We start from the raw sequence: 27,007 nt of genomic DNA on the forward strand, positions 1-27,007 counted from the left end.
ATGCTAAATTGCGGACGGATTTAGGATATCTTGAACGATGATTTAATGGCAATTTATTAAAGTTACAGTAAAAAAGAGAAAACTTTTCTTTTCTTTTTTTTCTTTTAAGAGCAGCTTCCAAACACTTCATAAAAAATTACATACTCAGAACAATACAGTCTGAGGATATGTGATTAATTTCATGAATTTACAATACACTATGCGGAGGAGAAAATTTAAAAACTATCAGAGTTCTCCTGTCTCTGTGCTTCTAATGTTTGCGGTAGGTGACTGGGTGGGTGACTGACTGTGTGAGTTCAGTGAGTGTGGAGGGGGAGAGAGAGAGGGAGAGAGAGAGAGGGTCTGTTTAAACTTCTCAATAAAATCCTTAAAAAATGCTTATAAAGCATTAAAGGTTTTGATAACACTTTATAATTAAGTCTCATTTGTTAACAGTAGGGAATGCATTAATTAACATGAACTAACAATGAAATATATATTTTACAGTATGTTAATTCTTCATTGATAGTATGAACTTACAATGAACTAACAATGAACAAAATATTTTTTATATTAGAAAAATAGTCATGTTCAAAAGATAAAACTTTAAAATTTAATAATATATTAACACATTTTGGAATTGATTTTGATCAACATTAAATGGTATATATTTATTAATGATGTAAATTAACAACAGTTAAATAATGTTGTTTTTTAACATTGGTTAATTCACAAATAACATTAAATATTAACAATATATTTTTTACTTTATTAATTTGTGTTAGAAAAAATTATTCATGTTAGTTAATGGAAAAATAAATCATTAAAAAATGCTTATAAATCATTAAAAGCTTTGGTAACTATAATAATTTCTCATTTGTTAGCATTAGTAAATGCATTAACTAACTTCAACTACCAATGAAAAATATATTTTCACAGAATTTAAAGTTTTATATGTTCTGTGTGTGTGTGTTTCACAGAGTTGATGGTTTGGATTAACCCTTTAATTGCCGTATCCCTTAAAACCAAACTGCCAGAGGGTTACTGTGATGCTTGTGCTCGCTGGGCACCGTTTTATCGATGCCACCGGGGTGGCGTATGCTGACGGCTTGGGCCCGTCATCGCTGCTCGCAGCTATATTTCCTCTTGTTATTTTAAAGCATGTTTTCTTTAAAGCAGTTCACTAGGCTTAAAAACAAAGCGGCTTTGTATGTATCGTAAAAAGCTCTTTACAGAAACTTGACTGATCATATTACAACCCAAATTCCGGAAATGTTGGGACATTTTTTAAATTTGAATAAAATGAAAATCAATAGAATTTCAAACCACATGAGCCAATATTTTATTCACAATAGAACATAGATAACAAATGTTTAAACTGAGACATTTTACACTTATACACTAAAGGAGCTAATTTCAAATTTGATGCCTGCTACAGGTCTCCAAATAGTTGGGACGGGGGGCATGTTTATCACGGTGTAGCATCTCCTCTTCTTTTCAAAACAGTTTGAAGACGTCTGGGCATTGAGGTTATGAGTTTCTGGAGTTTTGGTGTTGGAATTTGGTCCCATTCTTGCCTGATATATGTTTCCAGCTGCTGAAGAGTTTGTGGGCGTCTTTGATGTATTTTTCATTTAATGATGCGCCAAATGTTCTCTATAGGTGAAAGATCTGGATTGCAGGCAGGCCAATTCAGCACCCAGACTCTTCTACTACGAAGCCATGCTGTTGCTGCAGTAAGCCTGAAATAGATGTCATCTGGAGGGGAGCATATGTTGCTCTAAAACCTTTATATACACCTTTCAGCATTCATAGTGCCTTCCACAACATGCAAGATGCCCATACCGTATGCACTTATGCACCCCCATACCATCAGAGATGCTGGCTTTTGAACTGAACGCTGATAACACACTGGAAGGTCTCCCTGCTCTTTAGCCCGGAGGATACGACGACCGTGATTTCCAACAAGAATGTAAAATTTGCACTCGTCTGACCATAGAACACTTTTCCACTTTGAAACAGTCCATTTTAAATGAGCCTTGTCCCACAGGACACGACGGCGCTTCTGGACCATGTTCACATATGGATTCCTTTTTGCATGATAGAGCTTTAGTTGGAATCTGCAGATGGCACGCGGATTGTGTTTACTGACGTGGTTTCTGGAAGTATTCCTGGGCCCATTTAGTAATGTCAATGACAGAATCATGCCGATGAGTGATGCAGTGTCGTCTGAGGGCCTGAAGACCACAAACATCCAGCAAAGTTCTTCCTTATGCACAGAGATTTCTCCAGTTTCTCGGAATCTTTTGATGATTTTATGCACTGTAGATGATGAGATTTGAAAAACCTTTGCAATTTGACGTTGAGGAACGTTGTTTTTAAAGTATTCCATGATCCACTCTTTCAAAGATTGGACAGCCTCTGCCCATCTTTACTTCTGAGAGACTCTGCCTCTCTAAGACATCCCTTTATAGCTAATCATGTTACAGACCTGATGTCAATTAACTTAATTAGTTGCTTAATTAGTTGTTCTCCCAGCTGAATCTTTTCAAAATGTATAAATATTTATTTTCTCTATGTTCCATTGTAAATAAAATATTGGCTCATGTGATTTGAAAGTTTTAATTTTACACAAATTTAAAAAATCCAACATTTCCGGAATGCAGGTAGTAATGCTGATCTTTCAGCATATATTTCACACTGACACACATTGGTTATCACAGATAAAAATAATTCTTCATGACCAAAACACCAAGCAAGGAACAGAATCAGTGATTTTCTACATATTAGTTTATTTCATCCAAGATTTGACTATAATACATGTGCATCTATGTCTTAATATAGTATTTATCCTTTTAAAAGTTTCATTATGTGAAACAAATTTACATGTAGTACTAATAAGAAAATACTGACAATTTCAGTACAAATCTATACCTTAAGATTTATCTGGCAAGCTCATTATCAAAAAGAGAAATTGACACATGAATGATAATGCTTAAAAGCCCATTTCTATGTCTCTCAAAGCAGGTGCTCATAGATATATGGTCTCCTTTAGAAATGCAAAGATATTCACAGTTTGGAAAATAGCAAGCTATTCTTCATATTTCTATTAACCCCCTAATGGTCTGAGCATTAAGTTCCACCAAAGATGCTAGTGGAAAAAATTAGAACACCATTTTGTAGAGATGAAAAAAAGAATCAAAATGCTGAGGTTTTTACGTCAGCTAAAACAAAGAAAGTAAAAATACATAGTCTATTTTAAAATAAATAAAACTCCTGTGGTTACAATCCCAAATTGTATGTAGTGATTAATATAAAAATAAATTAACACAGCTAAAGACTCCATTCAATATGTCATTTGTACCATAAAAAAGAATGATCAGGATGAAGTGGTGTGTATGATCACAGCTATAGTGCGTGTGCTACTCCAAGCAGGTTTGGTAATGTAAGTGCTATGAAAAGCGATTCTCATCAGCAATTATAAAGCGAGAAAAATGGGTGCTAATGAAAGGCTACTTCGGCTAAATCTCCAACAGCAGGTCCTAACTTTAAGAGCGTAGGCACATCTGTCTCCTGTCAGTCTCTTCCAGTGTATCCACTGACACGCACTTTGAGATCTCAGAAGTTCGTATTGAAGCTTACAGCTGTGACATCATGCATATCATTATGATATGTATGTATGTATGTATAAGGACGAAAAGGGGAGAAATGTACCTACAGTCATTTGAACTTAAAGGAATGATTTCAAAGTAAGAGCATAACATTTGTTCATTTGTCCAGTCATTCGTATAAGAGGTCGTTTTTAGAAATCATAATTATCACTCAAGTAGGAAGACCTCACTTTACCACACAGAGAGTGAAGGGTTTGTGAGGGTATGGAAGTTAGATGACAATACAATTAATTGTGCATTTTTGACAAGACTTCACAACAGATTTCAACCAGTTGAATTAAAAAAAAAATTATTGATCCAGGTGAAGAAATCATTTCTGTCCTATAGAAATGATGAAACAAACCCAACTGTTACATACTTTCTAAAGGGTTTGGCTGGTACTCTGCTGACATGCACAAAAAAGAAAGAAATTAAAAACTTTTACATACAAAGAGGAAAAGATACTGAATATGTTGGTATATATTCAATATTCATAGTAATTCACTACAAATTAAGGGTTGTTTCCTCCATAATTCGACTGCAACACTTATTGTTAGAGGTAACACTTTAAAATAAGGTTCAATTTGTTAACATTATATAATGCGTTGTGTGTCAGGAACCATTTTTACAGCTTTTATTAATCCTGGTTAATGTTGATTCATACATATACTATTGTTCATGACTAATGATACATTATCTAATGTTTGTTTAAACAACTTTAAATGTGGAAATATGGAAATATCTGCTTTTATGCTCCACAGAAGAAAGAAAGTTATAAAAATGACATGATCTGAGTAAATGTTGACAGAATTGTCATTTTTGGCTGATCTATCTAATGTTAACCAGCTGAACCTTAGTGAAAAGTGTCACGGTAGAGACGCTCTTCATAAATGAAACAACCAAGTGTCCACATCAGAGCGCTCCCCTGAAACATTATTGATAATTATGTATTCCAAAACCCCAGACAGGGTTATCAAGTAAAGATCAATGGGTAAAATAAACTACGGGTAGCAAAGAGCAGGATGATAGCCCTTGTCAGAAAGCAACATAAGTGATACCAATAAAACATATCAGTATGAAAAATGACATTAATAATTTGTCTTTTTGGCTATGATTAAAAACTTCTGAGATAATAAAAGACATCTGTATCTTAACCGAGGCAGCAGTCTACAACTGTCCACTCACATGAAAATATTTCCTAAATATTCACTCAAGCCCCACAAAGGTTCACGATTCCCTTGAATACCACAAAGAATCGGTAAGCTGAGAGTGTTAGTGTTACAGACGGGAATGGATGAAGAGCACATTTCAGTTCCTTCCGAAGTTCTGTAGCTGAGACTCAGTTACCATGGTAACGCAGAAGCTGGGTAAAACCCACTGTACTTTGTTCTCTGATAACGCTAGAGCCTCGTGGCTCTGAAGGGAGTGGTTGTCAAAGTAAAAAAAGATTGTCATGTCTCATACGGTGCCGTCTGCATTCATTCAATCAATCGCACTGACTCAGGAAGTTCATTATTACTCAAGAAGCAGCTATTTTTGGTGCTGTGCTGCTTTGATGATGAGAACTACCTGGTCCTGTTGTTATAGAGAAGTGCTGTAAGGTGCCGTGGTGACTGGCCTTCTCTTTTGGTCCTGGACATGCATTTTCAGTCCTATGGCACACAAGAGAATGTATTGGCATGTGTGTGTCTTTACAGTGTAATGACTGTGCCCTCCTCCTCTAAATTTCGCCCTTCTAAGCCCCTGTCACAGGCATTCAGCGACCCCACACTCGCGCTGCTTGCCCTGGTACCATTTGAGGGGCGGAGGTCGAGGTGGGGCTCGTATCTGGGCAGGGCGGGCATGCTGGTGCTGGCTGTTGCCCGTGCCCCTGCCTGCGAAATAAGTTTAGCCCCTCTGTCCGCCTCGATCACCAGATCCTCCTCCTCCTCGCTCTCCTCGTCGGGTTCATAGTTCTGGATAATATGCGATGGGGTCATCGCCATTGAACCCGGTGTTGAGTAACCATAAAAACTGGTGCTGCTGTCAGAAGATCGTCCTGAGCTGCCGCCTCCACTGCTGCGTACCACGTTATTGCGCTGATTGGCCGGTTTGACGGTTATAATGAGGTTGTGGCTGTTAGCGATCATCATGTCTGTTACTTGGTCCAAAGACTTTCCGCTCACCTCGATGCCGTTGACTTCGAGCACCTCGTCATTGACAGCCAGCAGTCCTGTGCTCTCTGCCAGGCCTCCGAGGACCATGCGGGAGATGAAGATGCCCGGCACCTTTTCCAGGCCTTGGGGTGTAACGCGCACGCTGGAACCGTCACGGATGTAGAAGCCCAGTGGTTTCTCCTGACCGTGTTTGTAGAGGCGTACTCGGCGGTGCGTCTCTGGGAGGATGTCCACGTCGATGATGGAGGACACTGGCCGGAAATCTTTGGGCAGACTGATGATGATAGGAGGCTTCTTCTTGTTGGCGTCCGGTCGAAGGAGGACTGCTGCGAGCGCCGCTGGGGTCTTCTTACGGGTCACAGTATCCGTGCCGAATGCAGAGTAATCCGCCTCCTCTGCACAACAGGAAGAAGAAAGAGAATGTAAATATGTAACGCTTGTGTTAGACATTGCAACTTAAAGGAATATTGTGTTTAGTTTATTTAGTGATGGGTTACGATGGTCAAGTCATAAACAACAACCACAAATTAAACAAACTATTTTTATATTCAATTTTTGCTTGTTTTTAAAATAAAGTATAAACAAAGAAAAACAAACAAAAAACAGGGGGGAAAAAATGGGAATTAAATGGGTAATATAGTACAACAACTAAAAATGTGGGCATTAACACTTTTCAGTAGTTTTATAAATAAATGCAGTACAATATCAGCATATTGTTGTTAATGTGAACAACCACTTTCATCAACTCGTGTTTAATTTAAATAATAAATGAAAATAATGTAAACCACTTTTTTGTTTTGCTTTTCCTTAAAGCTGCAAAAGTGCAAAATTAATATAAGCGAGTACATCATGAATCCATTTTCCAAACCGTGTTTTTGGTTTATTCTGAATCACTAAGGTACACCTATAATAAGTTTTTACATTCAGACTGGTACTGGTGGAACCGCTTTGGAGTAGCCCAGTACCTGCCTGATTCGTCATAGACATAAACAGAGAGAAGTAGTTCCGGCTACAATGTTCTTCCGCAAGATGCACGCAGTTCTGTTTATTAATCGCTAGAGTGCCAAAAGTTACGGACTGCAGCTTTAAATATAAAAAATTAATAAATAAGTAAATAAAATGGGTAATATAGGGCAACAAAACAAAAAACTAAATGTGTAATATAGGGCAACAAAACAAAAAACAAAATGGGTAATATAGGGCAACAAAACAAACAAAATGGGTAATATAGGGCAATAACTAAAAGTGTCTGGACACTTTTTAGTGGCTCAGTCAATGCAATTTTGTGCTTGTAAACATATGATCTGTGCACGTTCATTATTATTTAATCACATGTTGAAATTATGCATGTTTTTTTTGCTCTTGTTGGACTATTCCCACAGCTTTGTAAGAAGAGACCTGCAGGGGATACCATGGCAGAGAATGCCTGCTTGTTAGTTTCCCTCCGCCCCTCAGCTAATGTGTAATCTACTGTAAACCCAAGCCTCCTTTCAACCTCTCTCTCTTTTTTTCTCAGCTGCCATTTATGAATTCCTCAGAGGCTTAATCACAGCCTGGACTTTCACCTGCAAGACATTCATACTCAAGATCAAAAAGGAGAATAGAGTAGAAAGGGAGAGAGGATATAAATGCATGTGCATGAAGACTGGAAATGTCTGAGAGAGTTCAAAGCGGTACCATGTGTTTTTCTGAACTCCCATTAACCCGAATGAACAATGGTTAACCTGAGAGATGTAATTATTAACAAAAACCACCATGTTATAAGATTATAACTAACATCTCAATTATGTTATTTACTGATCTTTTGTATCAAGGGTTGTGATGTTTTTATGCCATAAACCTGAATTGTACCTCTAAAACGAAAAGTATCTCCCTCCAGTGTGTTTGTTTAACCAGGAACATGCTAGCAGGGAGGAGTCTGTGTGATCTAGCATGCGAATAGATTTCACATCAGCCCAAATATAGTCAAAACACACTCACACACACAAGATCGATTGTTCGGTGATAGCAAAGGTCCCCACAGCCAGTTCCCACCAGAAAACTACTTGGATTGTCCTTGTGTTTAGTTTCAACATGAATATGCAGGCTGTGTTAAAATTTTAACAATAATTTGGCAACTTGCCTTCATCATAAAAATGTCTTTATGACCTAATAGAGCTGAGGTTTATTCACAAACACGCAGCATGCACATGCAAGTCTCAGCTATGCAAGGTTGGCTGGAGAGGTCGAGCATGTATGGAGGTCTCTTCATCTCCTCCAGCGTTCTTCTCCTCTCTTCCTTCCTTATCTGCTCCACTCTTCCATATTAAAGCCTAACAATGGCTTCATAGTCAGTGTTGAAGGGCAGCATGGGAAGTCCCTGAGGGCCACTCAAACAGGCACAAACTAGATTTTCTGTTGGCTCAGAGATCGAGAGGAGAAAAAGTGAGAGGATGCAAAAAGCAGCTTAAGATATAGGTAAACCGCATCATGTTAACGGACACACAAACCTACATCATCTCACTTCCTGAATGCAGGACAGCTGGCTCTTTGTGAAACCTGACGCTACAGAAACCAGTCCAGTTGTAATGGCTCATTACAAACATGCTGGAGAAGGTCCACACACAAGCATTCAGGCCTCTTTACACCCCTATCATGCATTGGGCTCCTTACAATCATACCAGGCAGACCAGGGGATATGAGGAGTTATTTCTGAATTATGGCCTGGAGCAATACAATATAATCATAAAAAAATCATGAAAGATAGATGATTAGTCTATCATTTATTGATACATGACTTATGTCATTCATAATTAAAGTATAATTTCTATTATTTCAAATAATACACACACATTATGTATTTCAATACACACACACACACACACACACACACACAATATACATTTAAATACACACACACACAAACACACACACACACAAAATATTAAGCAGCACATCAGTTTTCAACACTGACAATAAAAAAAGTTTCTTGTGCAGTAAATCAGCATATTATAATGATTTCTGAAGGATCATGAGGCACTGAAGACTGGAGTAATCATAGGAATAAATTAAATGTAAAAATATATTCAAATAGAAATCATTATTTTAAATTGTAATAATATTTCACAATATTACAGTTTTTCTGTATTTCTGATTAAAAATTTAAATGCGTGGTGAGCATTAGAGACTTCTTTCAAAAACATTTGAAAAAAAAAAAAATCTTCAAAAAAATCTTAGACACCAAACTCTGTCTCCCTCTCTTCCTCTCTCTCTCTCTCTCTCTCTCTCTCTATATATATATATATATATGATTTCAGTTTGGTTTGGCAGTAAAGTAGTGTGGATTTCTCTGTTGTGTGTTAATATGGCAGCAGAAATGTGACACTGGCTTTATCTGATACTGTGGTCACCATTGACCGTGGCAGTGGAAGCACCTCACTTCCTGTCAAAGGACTCCAGAATGCAGTCTGTGTGATCAGCACACCGGTGAGAGTCGTATATGTATGTGTGTGTGTGAGCTTAGTGAAATGCTGTCCCTCCTTTGCTTAGATGATCAGTATGGGACTGGGACAGTATTACACAGGGTCTTCTAGTCTGCCCAAGGTCAGGTGCATGACTGTTTGTGTATTCTTAACTCTTCTGTGTTTTCAAGTAACTGATTAATGCTGACACTAAAATTAAAAATACTATTTTGTCTAAATAAATAAAAAATAAACACTGAAAACAAATATCAGACATTTTAAATGCTACAAGTGAGGCATTATAACGTACAGCATGATAAATGGATATTAATTTAGAGATTTGCTAAAGGTTACATTTAAGTTATTAAATGTAAAAATTAGGGGAAAGGAGCATGAACAATTAAATATCCAGTATCTGCCAAAACTGAAAAAAAAAAAAATTGTAATATAATGATTATGCATCCTTTATATTGAATACAATAGCTTTTTCTAGGCCACTGATATTACAGGACTGTGTCTGTAGATATAAAACCAAGTGTAAAAATAAATTGGTGCACCTTGGGTCACTTAAAAAAATGTTCCAACAGAATAAATAAAGAAAATAAGATTGTTCAAGAACCAGACTGAAATGTGAAACTCATGAGCATTTGTCTACATGACAACTAGTTTGATTATACATTATTTATAATTAAGTATTCATGGTCAGTTCAGAGGTGCAGGAGTGTGAAAACAATAGAGATGTCACACCGTGTCTCTGCTCACCGCAAACTGAGAGTGATGGACTCATCTCATCCAATATTCAGCAGGCCTTATGAAGGCCGTGATGGCTCATGTTTCACTTTTGTGAATGTCTCATTCAGGTTTTTTTGCATGTGGCCACTGTGCTACTTTCTGTTTACGGTCTTGCTCCACAAAGCTGCTTGCAAAGAATCTAGCACGCAGATTATTCAGACGAGCAGCCGCTGACCGCACGACAGCATTTGTGGAAACATTTCTGCTTCTTTAAGGTTAAGTCCGGACGTCTCCCACATTGGGAGTGTGTGCCATCCCGTTCCAGACACGGCATGATAGAGGAGAGGGGAGAAGAGAGAGTGGAGAGTGGGCTGTAATGAGCACTTATTAGGCTAGGGAGAGAGAACGAGAATGAAAGAGGCTTGATGTGTAAAAAACTTTTCAATACAGAATCTTTATAAGGTGCTGCTATTCTGGGCTCGCTGAGTACATACTTCTGTGACACAGCTAAGATAAAGTGAGACCACTTCTGATAACAGCAGAAAAATGCGAAGCCTGCGAGCCACGAAAAATGGGGAAAGCCCTTAAGAACAAGATACTTAAAGAAAATATGGGAAAATGGTGCACGGTGTATGAAACTCACTCTGTGTATAGGAATCATTACAGCAGTTTCTAATTTAAGCAAAAATGACAAGTCAATCAAATTGGCTATTATGTGTAAACAACCTTGAGCTGCCAACGCATCATCATCGTCATACATTTCCTGTGAACTGTGAAACAGCAGTAGACCTGGATTGTCCGAAAACACATACTCTCTAAATAGGCAGGCTACTTGTTTTTTAAAAATTATGTTCTATACAGGGTGAATGCATGTAGCACAAAGTTAATTTTGATGTACTACATTCGCCATGTTGTCACTGTCATGTGACCAACTAGCGCCAGTTGCATCAATTTAATGCCATTGACAAATCCTCTCATGTGGACTCGTGGGACAAAATATCCATAGTAAAATATGCATTGGATGAGCACTTCAAGTCTTCCTGAAAGTACAAGGTCACCTGGGTATTTATCACTTACTGTTTTATGAATACGGTGGATTCGAACATACTACTCTTTTCAGATACTGTTTTTCACTTACTAAATATTAGGAAGTATGTGACTTCAGATGAGGCCTGGTGTCAAACTTTAGCTCTTAAAGGGGACATCAGATAAAAATCCCCTTTTTTTTTAAATGTCAAAAAAATCATGAGCACTGTCTCAGATCAAGCTGTTCACAGATTCATGGCAGAGTGATGTCACACAGGCTAAGGTCCCTCCCACGACTAATGATGAACACTGGCCTTTTAGCACAGACCCTCCCTGAGTGAGCTGTCAACAGTCTGCCATTGTTTTGACACCATAGCAGGTGTAGACAACATCTCCTAAGCGATTGAGGTGTTTTATTTTTGCATGTAATAATGAACATAGCAGTCATCATTTACTCCCAACATCTGAGCCACTGAGGATGCAGTGGATTACTTTTGTTTTCGAAGCGAATGCACTCCTCGATTTAACTAAATGCGTCTATGTTTGAGCAAATAATTCGTGATCCAGCTTCACCTACAGTAGTACGCTTTAGTCAACTTTTGCAAATCACCTTTCCTAATAATGTGCTAGTTAGCATCAGAGAACTGATCGTCACCCCACAGAAGAAAGGGGCGAGATAAGTAGAAGCTCATTAGCATTTAATGGGACATGCACCGAAATGGGTCGCCGTGAACAGAGCTGTTTTTGACAAGGTAAAAAGTGTGTTGTTTTACACTACAATTGAGAAATTTAACCAAAGTATGTTATAGACAAAGTATGTTAAGTTGGTTAAAGTCTTTATAAGACCCTACAGATTCATACCAACTGGTGGAAAATGGGCATCAGATGTCCCCTTTGAGTGTTATGTGCAGAAAGCCTGACTGATGACAATCAACATATCAAATTTACTTAACTTATTCTGGCCAGAAGCCACCCAATTAAACAGGAAGAGATTATGTCACTGATATGTTAAGTGACCAACAACAAATCATTTTTATATTTGTATATTTTATAAATTTTTGTGTGTTGTTGAGGGGCAGGTAAATGAGAAACAGACTGACTGGTGAGTGCAAAACACAAAAATCTAATTACGGTGCGTCTCTGAAAAAGTAATGGTATGGATCATTTCTTTTCAAGTGGTTCAATGGAGGTTGCTTGACCATTTTTAATTTTCCTATTATTTCAATTTTTACACTTATTGTACCATTTGAGACTGAATAACCCAAAGCTTGGTGAAATTTGGTCTTTTATTTTACATTTGGAAAAAAAAAAAATCTGTAGTAATTAACAGCACCTGTGGAATATTGTTGATTACCGCAGAATGTATTTAATTTAGTATTTATAATGTTGCATAGCACAGGACAGCTTCATATACATATATATATATATATATTGTCCCTTTATAATGCTAGAGTTCTGAGAAGGATATGGTTAAGGATAAATTTTGAACAAATTAGAACGACTCCATGTCGTGTAACTACTGCTGCCTTCAGCTTAATTCATGCTGACACTGCTCATTCTTCTCTCTCCCACTCTCTTCCTTCAATGTATCATCATCTTTATCCTTCTCTCTCTCTCTCTCTTTCTAACAGTCCCTGTCTCTCAGGGAGTGATTGTGACTGCTGTGTTACTTCAGATGGGCTAGGCTTGTTTCCATAGGCCTGTGTTTGGGCCAGCCCTGGTTTCACAGGTTCAACAGTTAAATAACTGGTAGTTTCACTTTTAAATGGATAGAAAATCTGATCAGTCTACAAACACATACACTCTTTTTCCATGTTATATTAGATGGAATGGTGGTGTGGAGACTTCCTGCACTCAATTTTAGTTGGGACATGCTGTCACTCAGTTTCCACAGTGAGGACCTTCCTGATAACCTGCACCTTCTCCTGCCTTTGACTCTGTGAGGAATGTAAAGTGCACTGGTAAAGGCCAAAGTTTAGTTTGGAAGGTGTTTTACTGCTCTGAGGTTAATCATACACAGCGGAATCATAAAACACTAAAGTCATCAGCATTTAAAACGTATGGCAGTAAAATAAAAAAAAATATGAGTGTCTCAAAACGCTGCATTTGGTTGTGTTTTATCTAGTTATCTACTCCAAAAAAGCTGGTTTCTGAGTTGTTGCTTAGACAACCTGCTACTTATAATTGAACTAAAAAAGTTATATGAACGAACACATAACATACAGTAATGTTCAGAAGTTTGGGGTCAGTATGATTTTTAAAAATGAAATTAATATTTGTATTCAGCAAGGATGCATTAAATTGATCAAAAGTGACAATAAAGACAATGCATGTAAAATCCTGAAAAAAATAAAAGTTTCACAGTTTCCACAAAAATATTAAGCAGCACAATTGTTTGATTATAAGAAATGTTTCTTCAGAATCAAATCAACATATTAGAACGATTTCTAAAAGATCTTGTGACATTGAGGAGTGGAGTGATCATTTTTTTTTAATTGCAATAATATTTTAAAATAATATTGTTTACTGTATTTTGAAATGCATGAAAGACTTCCTTCAAAAACATTTTAAAAATCGTACTGACCCCAAACTTTTGAACAGTGTATATTAGGGTTGTAACGATATACCGGTATGACGGTCTATCGCGGTTTGAACGTACACAGTTATCAAACCGTAAACATTTGCATATCTACGATTTTAAAAAAAATTAATGAAAAAAAAAAATATATATATATATAATAATCTCACCCGCGCATATACAATTTATTTTGGCTGATTCACTCTGCTGAAATGACAGAGACAGAGATTGTATCTAGTCTCCATCCCCCGCCAAAAAAAAGTTTAAATTTGCAGTATAGGAATACTTTGGATATTAAAAAAAAAAAAAAAAAAAAAAAAAAAACGCGTACGTGGGGTTGTCCTTGAGGACGAATCCAATTTGCAAAATATGTGGACGCAAAGTGGCTGCAAAAGCAGGCAATACATACAACATGTTCGCTCATATTCGCGGACATCATCCCTCCGTGCAGATAAAGGTATGTCGCATTTATAACAAGTTATAAGGCCGTATAAATTCCGTGATGCAGTGGGAATCCCGGTGCAGTCGTGAACATGGGATTTACAGAATAATGCGCAATCTGACGGACGGATTAACTTAAAATGCGCAATCTGATGGATGGATAAATCAAAAGTAGATATGAGTGGCGCCGTTTTATCCACTACATACTGAAGTATGCATGGATGACACTAATGGTGTTTTAGGCGTCTATATAAACATGAACATCAGCAGATCTGCTCTGAGAGAAAACCAGTTTTATTTGAGAAAAACCATTGTCAAATACACTAAACTCAAAGGTCTGCTACAACCCGTCAAAATAAAGTTCAATTTAACTTGAAGTCCTGACAGAAATAAATTAGCATTGTACAATATACTTAAAAGTTATGACAACAATAATAATATTCTTTATAATAATTAATTTAAACATTATTTTTAAGGAATATCATGTTTGTCCATGTTTTAACTTAGAATACCTCTGTTGTGCAGCACTTTGCCAAAAATAAAAGTTACATTTTCATTTGATAACATTTTAAAACATTAAAATATAGAGTGATATAGATTATATATAAGGCTTATGGCTTTATTTTGTCTTTCTTTTTTTCCTCATAAGGGAGGCTTACTTTCATTAAAATAATTTCATGTTTGTTGCAATAAAGGATTTGTTCACTCAAATAACTTGTTCTTATTCTTTTAAGAGTCATTGTTACTGATAATAATTATTGTTTAATATATACTGTGAAACCGTGATATTTTCTGAGACAATCATCATACCGTGAAAATCTCATACCGTTACAACCCTAGTGTATATTGATACAAGGATCTAATGTTTCTATACAACACTGTGATAAACCTTAATATATGATGATATTGGCACCTCATCTACAAATTTCTATGAAGCACAAGAACATCTCAACACAGATTAACAACAAACAGTGTGTTTGTGAATGACTTGTCCTTTTATCCAAAACAGGACTAACCAGTGACCAGGTCTTTCACTAGTTTTTCTTCAACAATAATGCAATAGCAAAGTGTTTTTCAACTAATAATACCTCCTTACCCTCCCACTGTTTTCCCATCACCTCTTTCCTGATCTGGTCCCTGTCTACAGTTCTATATGTTCACAGACTGCTTCATTCCTCGCACACCCATGAGCAGCCCTCCTGTCCTGTCTAATCTAATCAGCAGAGGTGATCAGAGTCTGAACACATTCCAATCCACACAGTGTGACGCCTCCCCCCAATCCTGCAGCTAACTGCCCCTTCCCCCCCAGAAGTACAACCTCCTCCACCACGCAGCACACCCTCCACCCCTCCTTCATCCCGCTCCGCTTCACTGACAACACCAGAGAGGCGCTGGCCCTCTCTACCCAGGCATGATGACATAACAGTGTTCCAGTGCTTCTGTGCATCAGCGTGACATTCCATGACCCTGGAATTCCTCCTACTTATTAAAGCGGCTCCTCCTAAAACTGAAACGGCAATAAAACCTGCAGACGTCATAGGTGTCAATAAAACAGAAACCAACCCCTGTGCCCTGATTCAGCTGATGACATGAATGGAAAAGTAAACAAATTTGTGGTTTCAGGAAAGAAAGAAGAAACGCGACAGAGACGAGGTAAGAGTAGGCAGATTCCTAAAACATAAGTCACAGTGCTCTCTAGAAACTATTCCAGCTGCTTTCCTGAACCACACCTCTCAGACAGGTGAGGCCGGTAGGGAGGATCCCAGAGATACACTGAGAAAACTATGAAAGGAATGGAAATGATGTATAATGAATGACACAATAAAATGAATCACGGGGCTATTATTAGAAACAGACACAGGTGGAAGGATTAATTACAATGAACAAAAGACAGAGCAATGATAATACTATTAGCTGACTCGTCAATTCATCTCAGGAATTTTCAATTACAGCCTCATTCAAAAGATTTTGTAGTTTGATTTAAATCTTGAAGTTAGCAAGATTTAAAAAACTCAAGATTCAAGATTTGAAACTCTGTTCAAAAGCTAGCAAGCTGTCAGCTTTCTCCATAGGCAGCTTTCTTCTAAGGCAGCATCTGAACCGAAATGGAACCTCATAAGTGACAGATTTGGAACGCTGTACAGAGGCAGCAGGTCCACACGCCACACAAATAAGAATCCTAGTGTAAAATGTATAGGAGACTCGACTCATTTAATGTTAGCATGTTGCTAGGAGGAGAGCAACAATCCAATTTTTAGGGTGAATGCTAAATTTTTGGCATCTCCTGCCAAAACAGATAAGTAGGAGGAGATCACCATTGGATGGTCTTTGGATATTATTATGACACCTGTGCAACGCATATGTTGTGTACCCAATTTCTGTTCCACTGGCTGCAAAGCTGCGCTGTAAAAATAAATAAATAAATAAAAAGACTAGTAAATAGAAAAAAGTTATAGTAAAAATGCTATAGTAAAAACCTGTTGACCGGTTAACTGTAATAATTTTTATAATTCATTACATTTATATAGCACTTTCCTATGCACTCAAAGTGTTTATATTGTGAGGGGGATCTCCTCATCCACCACCAGTGTGCAGCATCCACGTGGATGATGCGATGGCAGCCATAGTGCGCCAGCCACACACCAGCTTACTGGTGGAGAGGAGACAGAGTGATGAACTGTAAGCTACCTTAAAGTAAAAAAATTCAATTAATTAACATTGAATTATATGTAATTTTACTTTTAAATATTGTATCATTTATGGTATTTGTAAGGATAAACTATTGATTACCATATAATGTACAATGAATGATGCAGCGCCTGAAAAGTAGTCCCCAGCTAGGTAACTAGTTATGATATAGCTGGGGATTACTTTCAGGTGCTGTGTAATATCACTGCGCTTGCTGCACCCATGGTACGGCAGCAAAGTTCCTTGATTATTACTCCGGAATGAGAGTATAGTTCCTAGCCATATCAGCCTAGAAAAATTGTAACTTTTCATTTTCCGTCTGTCTTAGTACACAATGTAACTACAGAAGAGTCAAGCTTTAAATAGGAAAATTATCGAAACTCTTGGATCATTTTTGAGCAAGATGCTAATGGTCTATTCCGATTCAATGATCTATGCTAAGCTAAGCTAAAAGTGCTACCACCAGACCAGGAGATCGGCTGAATGGATTAAAAAATTGTAAAACTCAACTGTTTAACTCTAGGGGAGTTGTAAAATGTGGAGTGTTCCTTTAATGCATTATTTTAGAGTCATGCGAGTGATGGTGTGCATGATCATTTGCATGTCTGTATTTTTACTGTCTGTATTATAAATGGTGGTTATCAGTACATTACATCAAGCAGATCAATATGCCATCACATCACAATACCTAAAACATTGTCACCATGTTTTTTTCAGTGACTTTCTGAAAGTCACCACAGCTGCAGTTTTTTTTACCCGAACTTTAATAGGATATTTTTACAGCTTTTCCACACTGAGCGCGATGCGAAAAAGCGAGGCTGATCGCCGAATGTTCGTCTTCTGCTAATTCAGGCCTGCACGCTAGGTGGCACCGAACCAAAAGTAAATTTTTCCTCAGATATGTAACATCGTCCGCTGCTCAATATACAGCATTATAGTTGCGCCACCTCTACTGCCGTGACTCCTGAAAAACTTTTTAATTCCACGTCGCTCCATCAAGCTCTCGCTGGATCCGCTCCTCGGCTATCAAAGAGAGGGACGTCTATACTTCCTCAACAGACAACGACACAGCCATTTTTGGTTGTTAAAAAAGGTGTGCCCATTCAAAACAGTTGCGCTCGATCCCTCGCTGGCTGTGCTGATTTAAATCTAGCGGGTCTGTTGTGTCTCGTGCTGAAAGTTCAATGACGCAAGCAGTGACGATTCTCTCCGGCCAATCAGTGATCAGCAGAGTTTACACGTCATGTTTTGGTAACTGTACGGCTCGCTTGGAACCTCGGCCGAGGTGGTACTAAAAAAGTACCAGGTACCAGGTACTGTACACAGTGGAAAACCCCCCAAAAGTGTGCCGTACTGAACTGTACTGTGCCGTACTATGCAGTGGAAAAGCGCCAAATAATGCTTACTGTATAATTATTAATGTATTTGCTTACCCACTTTAAACAGGTATTTACGATAGGAAATTTACTAAATATCTTCATGGAATATAATCTTTACTTAATATCCTAATGATTTTTGGCATAAAGATTTTTTATTTTTTATTTTGACCCATACAATGTATTGTTGGCTATTCCTACAAATATACCCATGCGACCCATGTTATGTGGTCCAGGGTCACAAATGAACTATTGAAATCAAGCTGCTGCAATGAAGCCATTGTGCAAAATGAGTATTTCAGAGGACAGCGTAATATTGTTTCCTACTTTCAAGAACCTTTCGCATAAGGGGCGTTCCTATGGCACCTTAAAATGGTATCTAGGGAGGCATCGCACAAGGTTTTGGAACAGAGGTTATTTCTTGGACTCAGCTGTTAACAAGGAGGAGTGAATGTAGAGCACAGAGAATATAGAGCAAAGAGCCAATATTATGACACTGCAGCAACTGAGCAGGATGTCTGATCAGGAAATCACATGATGCAAATAGACACACGGGTGCCAACACCCCATAAGCCAGCAAACACGCATCCACAACAGCTCCACAACCACCATAGACAGTGAGGGTGGGGGGACGGCACACTCCGTGCTTAGATATAACTTTTCCATATTCAGTGGTTCATTCTTGATAATAACAATTGGTCTCCCACAATCGTGAATATGTGGTATCTATCCCATCATACTACAGTCACCACTCAAGAACCCCTCATCATTAACCCCACTCAGCTAAAGCTCTTCACTGCTGCCATGGCAGCAGGTAAACAAGCATGGGATTGGCGCATTGTGGTCATCCTGATGATGTCTGAAAAAGCAAGTGCATCTGCATTGGGACAGGATTCCTATTGAAACACATAAATCCTCATTTGGAGTGTTTAGATGTACATTCACACCCTACAAAACATCCTCATTAAAGATCCAGTAAGCTGAGCTCAAGTCAAGCCACTCGAATATGCAAAACAGGCTACGACAGAACAAAACCCAAAATTCCAAACACAAACCACAGATGAGGCACACCGCTCAAGAATGCCTCAGACCCCCCCATCCCCCACGTGAACTCCAACCACAGTGAAGGCTATCTTAACCCAGATCACTGAATGCGTGCCATTCAATGACGGCAAAACGCTGCACAAAAGATTTCAGTTGGTTTGATGGCCTTAGTATTGCGCACCTTGCTGTGATTTCAAACACAGATCCAACTCACACATAGATATTTTTATGTGTGTGTATGCGCTGGCATAAAAAGTGCATGAAAAAAGTGCTTCACAGTGATGGCAATCATGAATAACACATTGTGACTTCCATGATGGCAGAAAAGTACCAAAAAAATCTACTTATAAAATGCTATTTATTTACCTAATGTTCTTACCTAAAATGTTTATGTAATTTTATTCATATTATTGAGAGTACTGTATGGTTATCTTAGCAACATGCTAATATCAAACTCTAAAGGAATCAGTTATGAGTCAAATTTATTGTGAGCATCACATGAGCAGCATTATTTAGTGAGATATGCACGCCAATCAGTCATTTATAGGCAGAACACTCCACAGATTTCCTCAGAAATAAAACACCTGCCATTTTTTTTAATTTTACACATTCCCTGCTTCTTATGTGTTTGTTAAGTAAATATTTTGACAATTTGATTGGGCTTTTCAGCTATCAATAAGAATGAAGTACCAATTTAGTAGTTCACACAAAGAATGATTCGATAACTATGAAGTTTTAATAATCATTTCTACGAGAATAGGGAAGTTCAAACCACAGAGGAACAAAGGCACAGAGGAACAATACTATTAGAATAACTTTCAGAAAGATTGTCCAACTGATAAATAATACAAACACTGAGAGCCAATCACAATCCAACCAGGTTCAAAGAGCTTGTGCATATTAAAGTAGCATTTGTCATCCATTGGTATGGACAATTATAGTTATCATTCTTTGTTTAATATGCTTAGATGATAGCATTCAACAGAATTTCCCTTAAAAAGGGATAGTTCACCCCAAAATTAAAAGTCTATCATCATGTGCTCACCATCAACTTGTTACAAACCTGTATAAATTTCTTTCTTCTACTGAACACAAAATAAAATATTTTGAAGAATGTGGGTAATGAACAGTTAAGGGTCCCCACTTATTTCCATAGTATTTTCTTCTTATTATGGAATCAAAGGGGACCATTAACTGTTCTTCAAAATATCTTCTTTTGATTGATCACAGAATTTTCTTTCTTTTTTTTTACAAACCCTTTACAATAACCACAAAAAATGTCTGTTGAGTTTATCTGGACCTACTTATAGACTCCTTTTTAGTCATGGTATTGCCTCAGATTGTCATTGTCTTATAAGCAGTGGAAAGCTAGAAAGGTTTTGAAACAGAAGTTTAATCAGCCTAATCAAGTACACAAATTAATCTATGTAGCATTTAGGGCCACATCAGATTTAGCCTTTGGAATAATGTCTGCTTACCCCTACATCCACAGGCATGCATTCAGAGAATTATAACATACGTGACAAGATATAGGGTGTAGTTTAAAAGTGGGTGGGTCCTCATGTGCTTCCGTGTCACATATTCTGCCATAGCAACAGGTCACAGCATGGAGCTAGCGTCGCCTTGTAATTCAAACGCAGGCAGGCCACACAGTGTTACACAGTGACCCCTCTAATCTCCGCCTGACAAAGTGGCTTACCATCTACAGGTCATATGGCACACAGACACAGCTTAGAGTGGGGCACCCTGGGGCCTGGGGCCACGACACACCAAAAGCACACAACAACTGTGAACTGTCACCAGTTCAGACCTTTAACTTCATATTGTTGCTTTCAAGTGAGCTCAGTCGAGGGTTCAAAGTCTCAAAGTCTGAAGACTTTTAACCCAAATTAAGAAACACTTGGGCATATTAGTTAACGACAACTGCATCAAGGGAGATCATGAAATAAAATAGGTCTTATGAAAGGTCTTAAATATCATAATAGCACAGCTGTAATTAAACTGTAAGATACAGTATCACTAAAATAAGCAATCATTTGTTCACTGCAAACTGGAACATTAAACACAGCTGTTAGTTAGGATTACATTACAAGATTACAAAACTTTTCTGAATTTAGACTTAACTCCACTAACTAGCAGCCAGGTTACTGAACACAACTCACTTCCCCCAGGACAACATAACCTGTCACATTATAATCTGTCATGACTGATATATAAACAAAAGCACCATTTCTGGTCTGACAGCTTCCTGAAGCTCAGCTATCACCTCCACATGTGTCATCAGTTGAAACATTTGTGCATATTATATAACTACCTATAAATTCTTACCATACAGATGGACAAACGAACTACAACTGAGTGTTGTGACCATAAGAGATCTAGAGGATATTGTGTCAGAGCATGGTTGTGTGTTTAACATATGGAGTTGGAGTTTGACAAATGACCCACTTCAAAAACACAACCCTCACCTTTCCGCTGCAAGAAGAGACGGAGCAGGGGCGCTGCCACGGAGATTGCTTTATGGTAGTTGTCATCGTTGTTGATTGGCAGTAGGTCCCCGTGGACATCGGCGTAACCCACAAGCAGATCGATGTTGGGGATCCGGTGCACATGCTGCAGCAAGCCATAGAACTCATCAAAGCGTCCCGGCTTGGACCGGTCCAAAGAGAAACGCCTGAATTCTGCTCCAAACTAACAACATGGAACAGACATCAGTACACAGCAAAACAAGATGAACTCAACTAAAACAGTTTTGTTAACTGAAATAAAATAAAATACATAGCCTATTAAATGAAAAACTTCCACTAAAAACCCTGCAAATTATAAATACGCCTTACTTAAATGTACACACAAATTAATATTAAAACTGAAATATGAAAATAAATGCTAAATCAAAATAACACATACTATAATTGTATAATTAAAAATAATACTAAAATAACAACAAAACATTTTCTACATTTTTCACTGATAAATCTTGCTAAATAGAAGTCGCATGGACTTCATTTCTGAATTTTTTTGTACTTTTGCTTCATATCTAATGCTTGAAAGTTCCAGTTACTTCATTGTGCATGGAAAAAAGTAGGAATGCGCTGATACAAAAATTGTGGATAAAACCGATATTTTAAACTGTATTTTAAACCAATATATAAATCGTTATTTTCAGGTTTTAGCTGAAAACTGATAAACACCTGGTATTACAAATCTATACTAGTTTGTTTAAAAAGGAGAATTAAAACACATTGAAAACTACTGACACATGCAACACTCACTCCAACGTGCACCCTTAATGGAAAAGCACTCTTTAAGAGATTTAATATCCAAGAATAATATGGTGCCAGTATATTGTGCATATAGAAAAAAAGCAACCAGTGCACCATTAAAAACATTTCCATTTATATAGTAATAATAGAATAATATAATTTTTGGGGTGAACTATCCCTTTAAAGGTCCCATGGCATAAAAATGTCATTTTATGAGGTTTTTTAACATCAATATGAGTTCCCTTAGCCTGACTATGGTCCCCCAGTGGCTAGAAATGGCGATAGGTGTAAACCGAGCCCTGGGTATCCTGCTTCGCCTTTGAGAAAATGAAAGCTCAGATGGCCCAATCTGGAATCTTCCCCTTATGTCGTCATACGGGGAAAGGTTACCTCCCCTTTCTTTGCTTTGCCCGCCCATGAGAAAATGAGCTACGCCCGTGCGAGGCGAGCGAGAGACATCATGGCTTGCAAACGAGCGAAGCATTGTTTTTTGGCACTTCAGATCGGTTCTACTCTATGAACTGTCACATACTGTAATACAACTAAATGCCCAATAAAGCTGTTCACATTTACATATTTTCTGTTGTCATACATAAAACAAGTATAATTAGTAAACACGACCCATTAATAATATGTTAACCCTGAATCACTCACACTTTACTCCTTAAATCCTGATTTATAATCGCAACATCGTCTGATAAAATCAATATACATCTAACTTACACTAAAAAGCCATATGCAGTGGTTTTGGCTGTATTACTGTTTTGCGTCTGAGTAATAAACTGTGCATATTAACAGACAAATTATGTTCATATTTAAAAGTCCAAACAGTCAGTAAGCAACAAGTGCTTGTAAACGATGTATTGTAAATGATTTATTGATGAGTCTGCTGCTTTAAGGAAAACTGAAATTGCTGCTTCTCTGCCGCTCGCTGCTCAGAACAGACGCCGAGAGAGGCGACACTGCGCCAGGAGAGAGACCTCGCGCTCGCGGGGCAGTACTGGAGACATCTTCCAACTGAATCATAGCTAAGGTTTTTTTTTCTTTTCTTTAAAGTTACTAGGTTTGTTAGTATGTACCCGTTATGGGAAAAAAGCCGCCTAAAGGGTCTGAAAGTTACTAAATATTGTTCTAAAGTCGCGCTCGTGTGTGTGCGACACGGGAGCTGATGGCAGCGGGCGGTGGATATTGTTGCGGCCCGCCCAGGTAAAGTCTATGTGTGGGAAACACTGACCGTATCCAGACACAATATTTTAAACTAACCATTCGGAGACGTCCTGCTGTAGCCGCTGAGTTGCAACTTCTTCATCCGGTGCCTCTCCATCCGCATCAGATTCTGGGTCAAACTGAAAAGCTTGAAGGACTGCATGTCTACGAGCCATTACGATACATCCACTGTCAACATTAGCGCATGGTACCGTGGCGCAAGCTGGCTAAGGCCACACACCCACCCTCCACCTTGCCCCGCCTCTCTCCTCATCATTAGCATTTAAAGCTACAGACACAGAAATGGCGCAGAAATGAGAAAGCTCATTGTGGGACTGGCTCATAGTGGCTGAAATTCTGCATCAAGGCTGAATTTCGGGAACAAGACTTCAGATACAGTACTAGGGACCACTTAGGCCTATATAAAAACATCCAAAAAACAGCATGTCATGGGACCTTTAAGGGGAAGTAAGCATTATATTTTAGTATAGAGCTAAATAAAGTAACTAAACATATAGAATAGCAGCATCAGTAGCTATTTAAAAAACCTATTTATAAACAAGACATAAATGGGCAAAAAATCTAATGCAAAAATTAAATGATTACTAACTAGTCAAAAGAGACAGCCTAAATTCTTTCATGATTTGTAATAAGTTATGAAGTGGTCTGGCAACAACAACAAAAAAACAATGTAAATGGTGGATTGAGCTGTAATGTCATCACTAGCTAAGCGCGGCTTGTCCATTATAAAGAAGACCTGTAAATCTTTGAGTTGGTGGAGTGAGTATGACCAGGTTCTTGTTTATAGTGTCATCCATAATGATTAACACAAGGGAAATGCGAACAAACATATTGTAAACCACATCTACATTCCACTGGTGGTGTATAACTGTTTCTATTCATAGAAATCAACAAGAAAGGCAATGCTTGAGATTGAACTGCCTACCTAGACAAATTTTGGGCATCATATGCAGGTCTAGGTAGACAAGTTATTAGGTTTGAGACCAATATTAGATTTGCACATCAGACTACAGCAGCATAAAGTTATAAATATCTTCTGTATAGATTTTCAGGTGTGTGTAATGCCTGTAAAACTGCTCTCACGTCTTACATCACAGTTGAGAAAAAAAAGGCACATTGTTTGAGACAGGTAGAGTAGTTATCTTATTTATCATATGTGAGGCTTGGTATTTGATTTAACTTCTTTTTTGAGAAGAGTCCATATTTAATTTACTCAAACATGTCATGTGGGTGTGAAATTTGGAATCTAAGGTATAAGTGATCATCAGTTTGTTTACAAGACAGAGGAAAAACAAGTTCAGGATGAATTTTTATTGATACACTGCAATGGCATGCCACTTTAGCACTTATTCCTTTATACAAACTAGTATCATTATGTGTTACTAGCACTTCTTTAAAAAATGAATTGCACCTATACCAATAGTAGCTAGTATCCAATATATGAGTCAAAAGTATGTTCTCCTTTGCTAATAGTCTCTATTCTCTTGTTACTGGCGAACAAATTGCAAGTTTTTCCACTGAATTCTATAGGGATCTGTGGTTCTGATATCAGTTATTCACTTCCAACTAGCATCTAATCCAGTTTTACTAGTAGCTATCTATGCATCATTTATGAAGACATTTTCTTTTGTTTCTCAAAGTAGTATCCATTCCTGTTTTTCTAGTACTATTCAAACAGACACAAGTACCTGTTTATTAAACACTAGTAGTGTGATTTCCAAGTGGCACTACTAACTTTTCAAAACTTACTAGTTATTTTTATAAACTGAACTACAAAACAACCTTTCTAGTTATTAAATATGACAACACGCATGTAATTATAACCACTGAGATAAGAAATGTTAAAAACTGGAATAGATACTAGTGTTTCATACTGGAATAGTTAGTAATCATTGGCGTGCATGACTAGCTACTAGTAAAACTGGAACAGAGACCAGCAAGAATGGCTACATACTAATCTGAGATAAGCCACATATCCCAAAATATTTTGATGGAAAAAGAGCAATTTGCTATCAGTAATTGTTAATTAGGATAGTGACTAACGTTAATAGCAAATGAATAAGTGCTAGCATGCAATAAGTATTAGCTTGCACTAAATTTATACTAGTCTCTATTGGATTACTTATTAATTAGTAACATAAAACAGATACTCGTCAGTTTAAAAGAACAACTTTTGCCATGGATTTGGGAGATTGTGGTCAAACTGACTGGACAAACACACTTATATAAGAACTCAAATAAAAACTTTTAGACATTATTTTTACAAGATAATAAACACCTGACAACATTAGATAAGAAAACACCTGTTAAAACCTATGGTCCAAACACACAATCTCTCACTAACAACACATTGTGTCCTCAGCACTAAAAGCAACGGTCGACTGAACTCACAAGGTTGACCAAACTTGCCAGGACAGTGTGAGTGTGTCTTAACACCCAAATGTACTCTTAAGTCTATTCCTACCACGAAGACAGTGACTGAACACTAATTAAAGTAATTGTCCTGCTGGCTACGCACCTTGCTCTTCACCTCCACGGCGTTCAGAGTTCGGTTCCTCGGCTCTCGGTGGTTTTTGTTCATCTTTCGCTGACTGGACCCCGCCGCAGAAACACACTTGCCCTCCCGCGGGCTGCGCTCATCCGCCTTCAGCTCGGTCCGTCCAAAACGGCTTTTCTCGGCTTAATCCAGTTAAAGGCGCGTATCTCGCGACAGCTTCGTGCCTTTGTTTGTGTTGTTATCGGAATCGAGTAGCAACGGCGACGCCTGTCAACTGAACGTGCTCCGAAACTCTGCCCCAGCTCTCTCTCTCTCTCTCTCTCTCTCTCTATCTCTCTCTCTCTCTCTCTCTCGCGCGCGCGCGCGCCCGACGCTGATGCACCCAGGAAACAGCTCAGCGTTAAAGAGACGATACTATCAAGCGCGCCTCCTCTGGCCACAAAGGCTATTCTTGTGCAATGAACGAGTGAGACTCATAACCCAGCAAAGTCCAAAAAACACTAACAAAAAAGTATTTTGTTCTTTGAAGTACCTTGTATTTCCATGTAAATACCACGAATGGTAATCATTCAGTACCATGGCATGTAGAATACTGTATCAAATTACATGGTATTACAATCCGATACCACTACAGTTATTTTTGTAAACAGAATAAACTCATTGACCTAGTCGAACATAAAAAGATTATATATTTAAGTGGCACATTAGCCAGCTCATATTGCATTTTCAAACAAAATTTGTCCTGAAAAGTATATTAGTTTTATTGCGTTTTCATTTTAATGCTACTACCTACTGCACGTAAAATTTTACACTGTAATAATATCTTAGGTGCAGTCAAAAATCATTTCAAATTTGTGATAAAAAATAAAGTTTCAGGCATTACACACAGGAGTTTTGGCATATAATGTTA

At 37.9% G+C, this 27,007-nt stretch overlaps 1 protein-coding gene across 1 annotated transcript; it reads right to left on the bottom strand.

Moving 5' to 3' along the window:
* Positions 1 to 1,300: 1,300 nt before the first annotated feature.
* On the bottom strand, positions 1,301 to 26,554 carry LOC306859749 (partitioning defective 6 homolog beta-like). The gene is made up of 3 exons (XM_079400989.1): positions 26,119 to 26,554; positions 21,579 to 21,801; positions 1,301 to 6,180 (listed from the first exon to the last, which is right to left on the bottom strand). Exons 1-3 carry the CDS (start codon positions 26,179 to 26,181, stop codon positions 5,321 to 5,323), a joined length of 1,146 nt encoding a protein of 381 aa, XP_079257115.1. The 5' UTR covers positions 26,182 to 26,554; the 3' UTR covers positions 1,301 to 5,320.
* Between the last annotated feature and the right edge of the window lie 453 nt (positions 26,555 to 27,007).

This window comes from Barbus barbus, assembly GCF_936440315.1.
Source record: "Barbus barbus genome assembly, chromosome: 40".
Lineage (NCBI taxonomy): Eukaryota > Metazoa > Chordata > Actinopteri > Cypriniformes > Cyprinidae > Barbus > Barbus barbus.

Bases quoted from the DNA above. Each gene is read 5' to 3' on its own strand.
- LOC306859749 (XM_079400989.1), bottom strand. From the start codon at position 26,181: ATGAACAAAAACCACCGAGAGCCGAGGAACCGAACTCTGAACGCCGTG. The intron at 21,802-26,118 runs GTGCGTAGCCAG...CCATGTTGTTAG, and splicing joins CCGTGGAGGTGAAGAGCAAG to TTTGGAGCAGAATTCAGGCG. The intron at 6,181-21,578 runs GTGAGGGTTGTG...CCTGTTGTGCAG, and splicing joins TCTCTTCTTGCAGCGGAAAG to AGGAGGCGGATTACTCTGCA.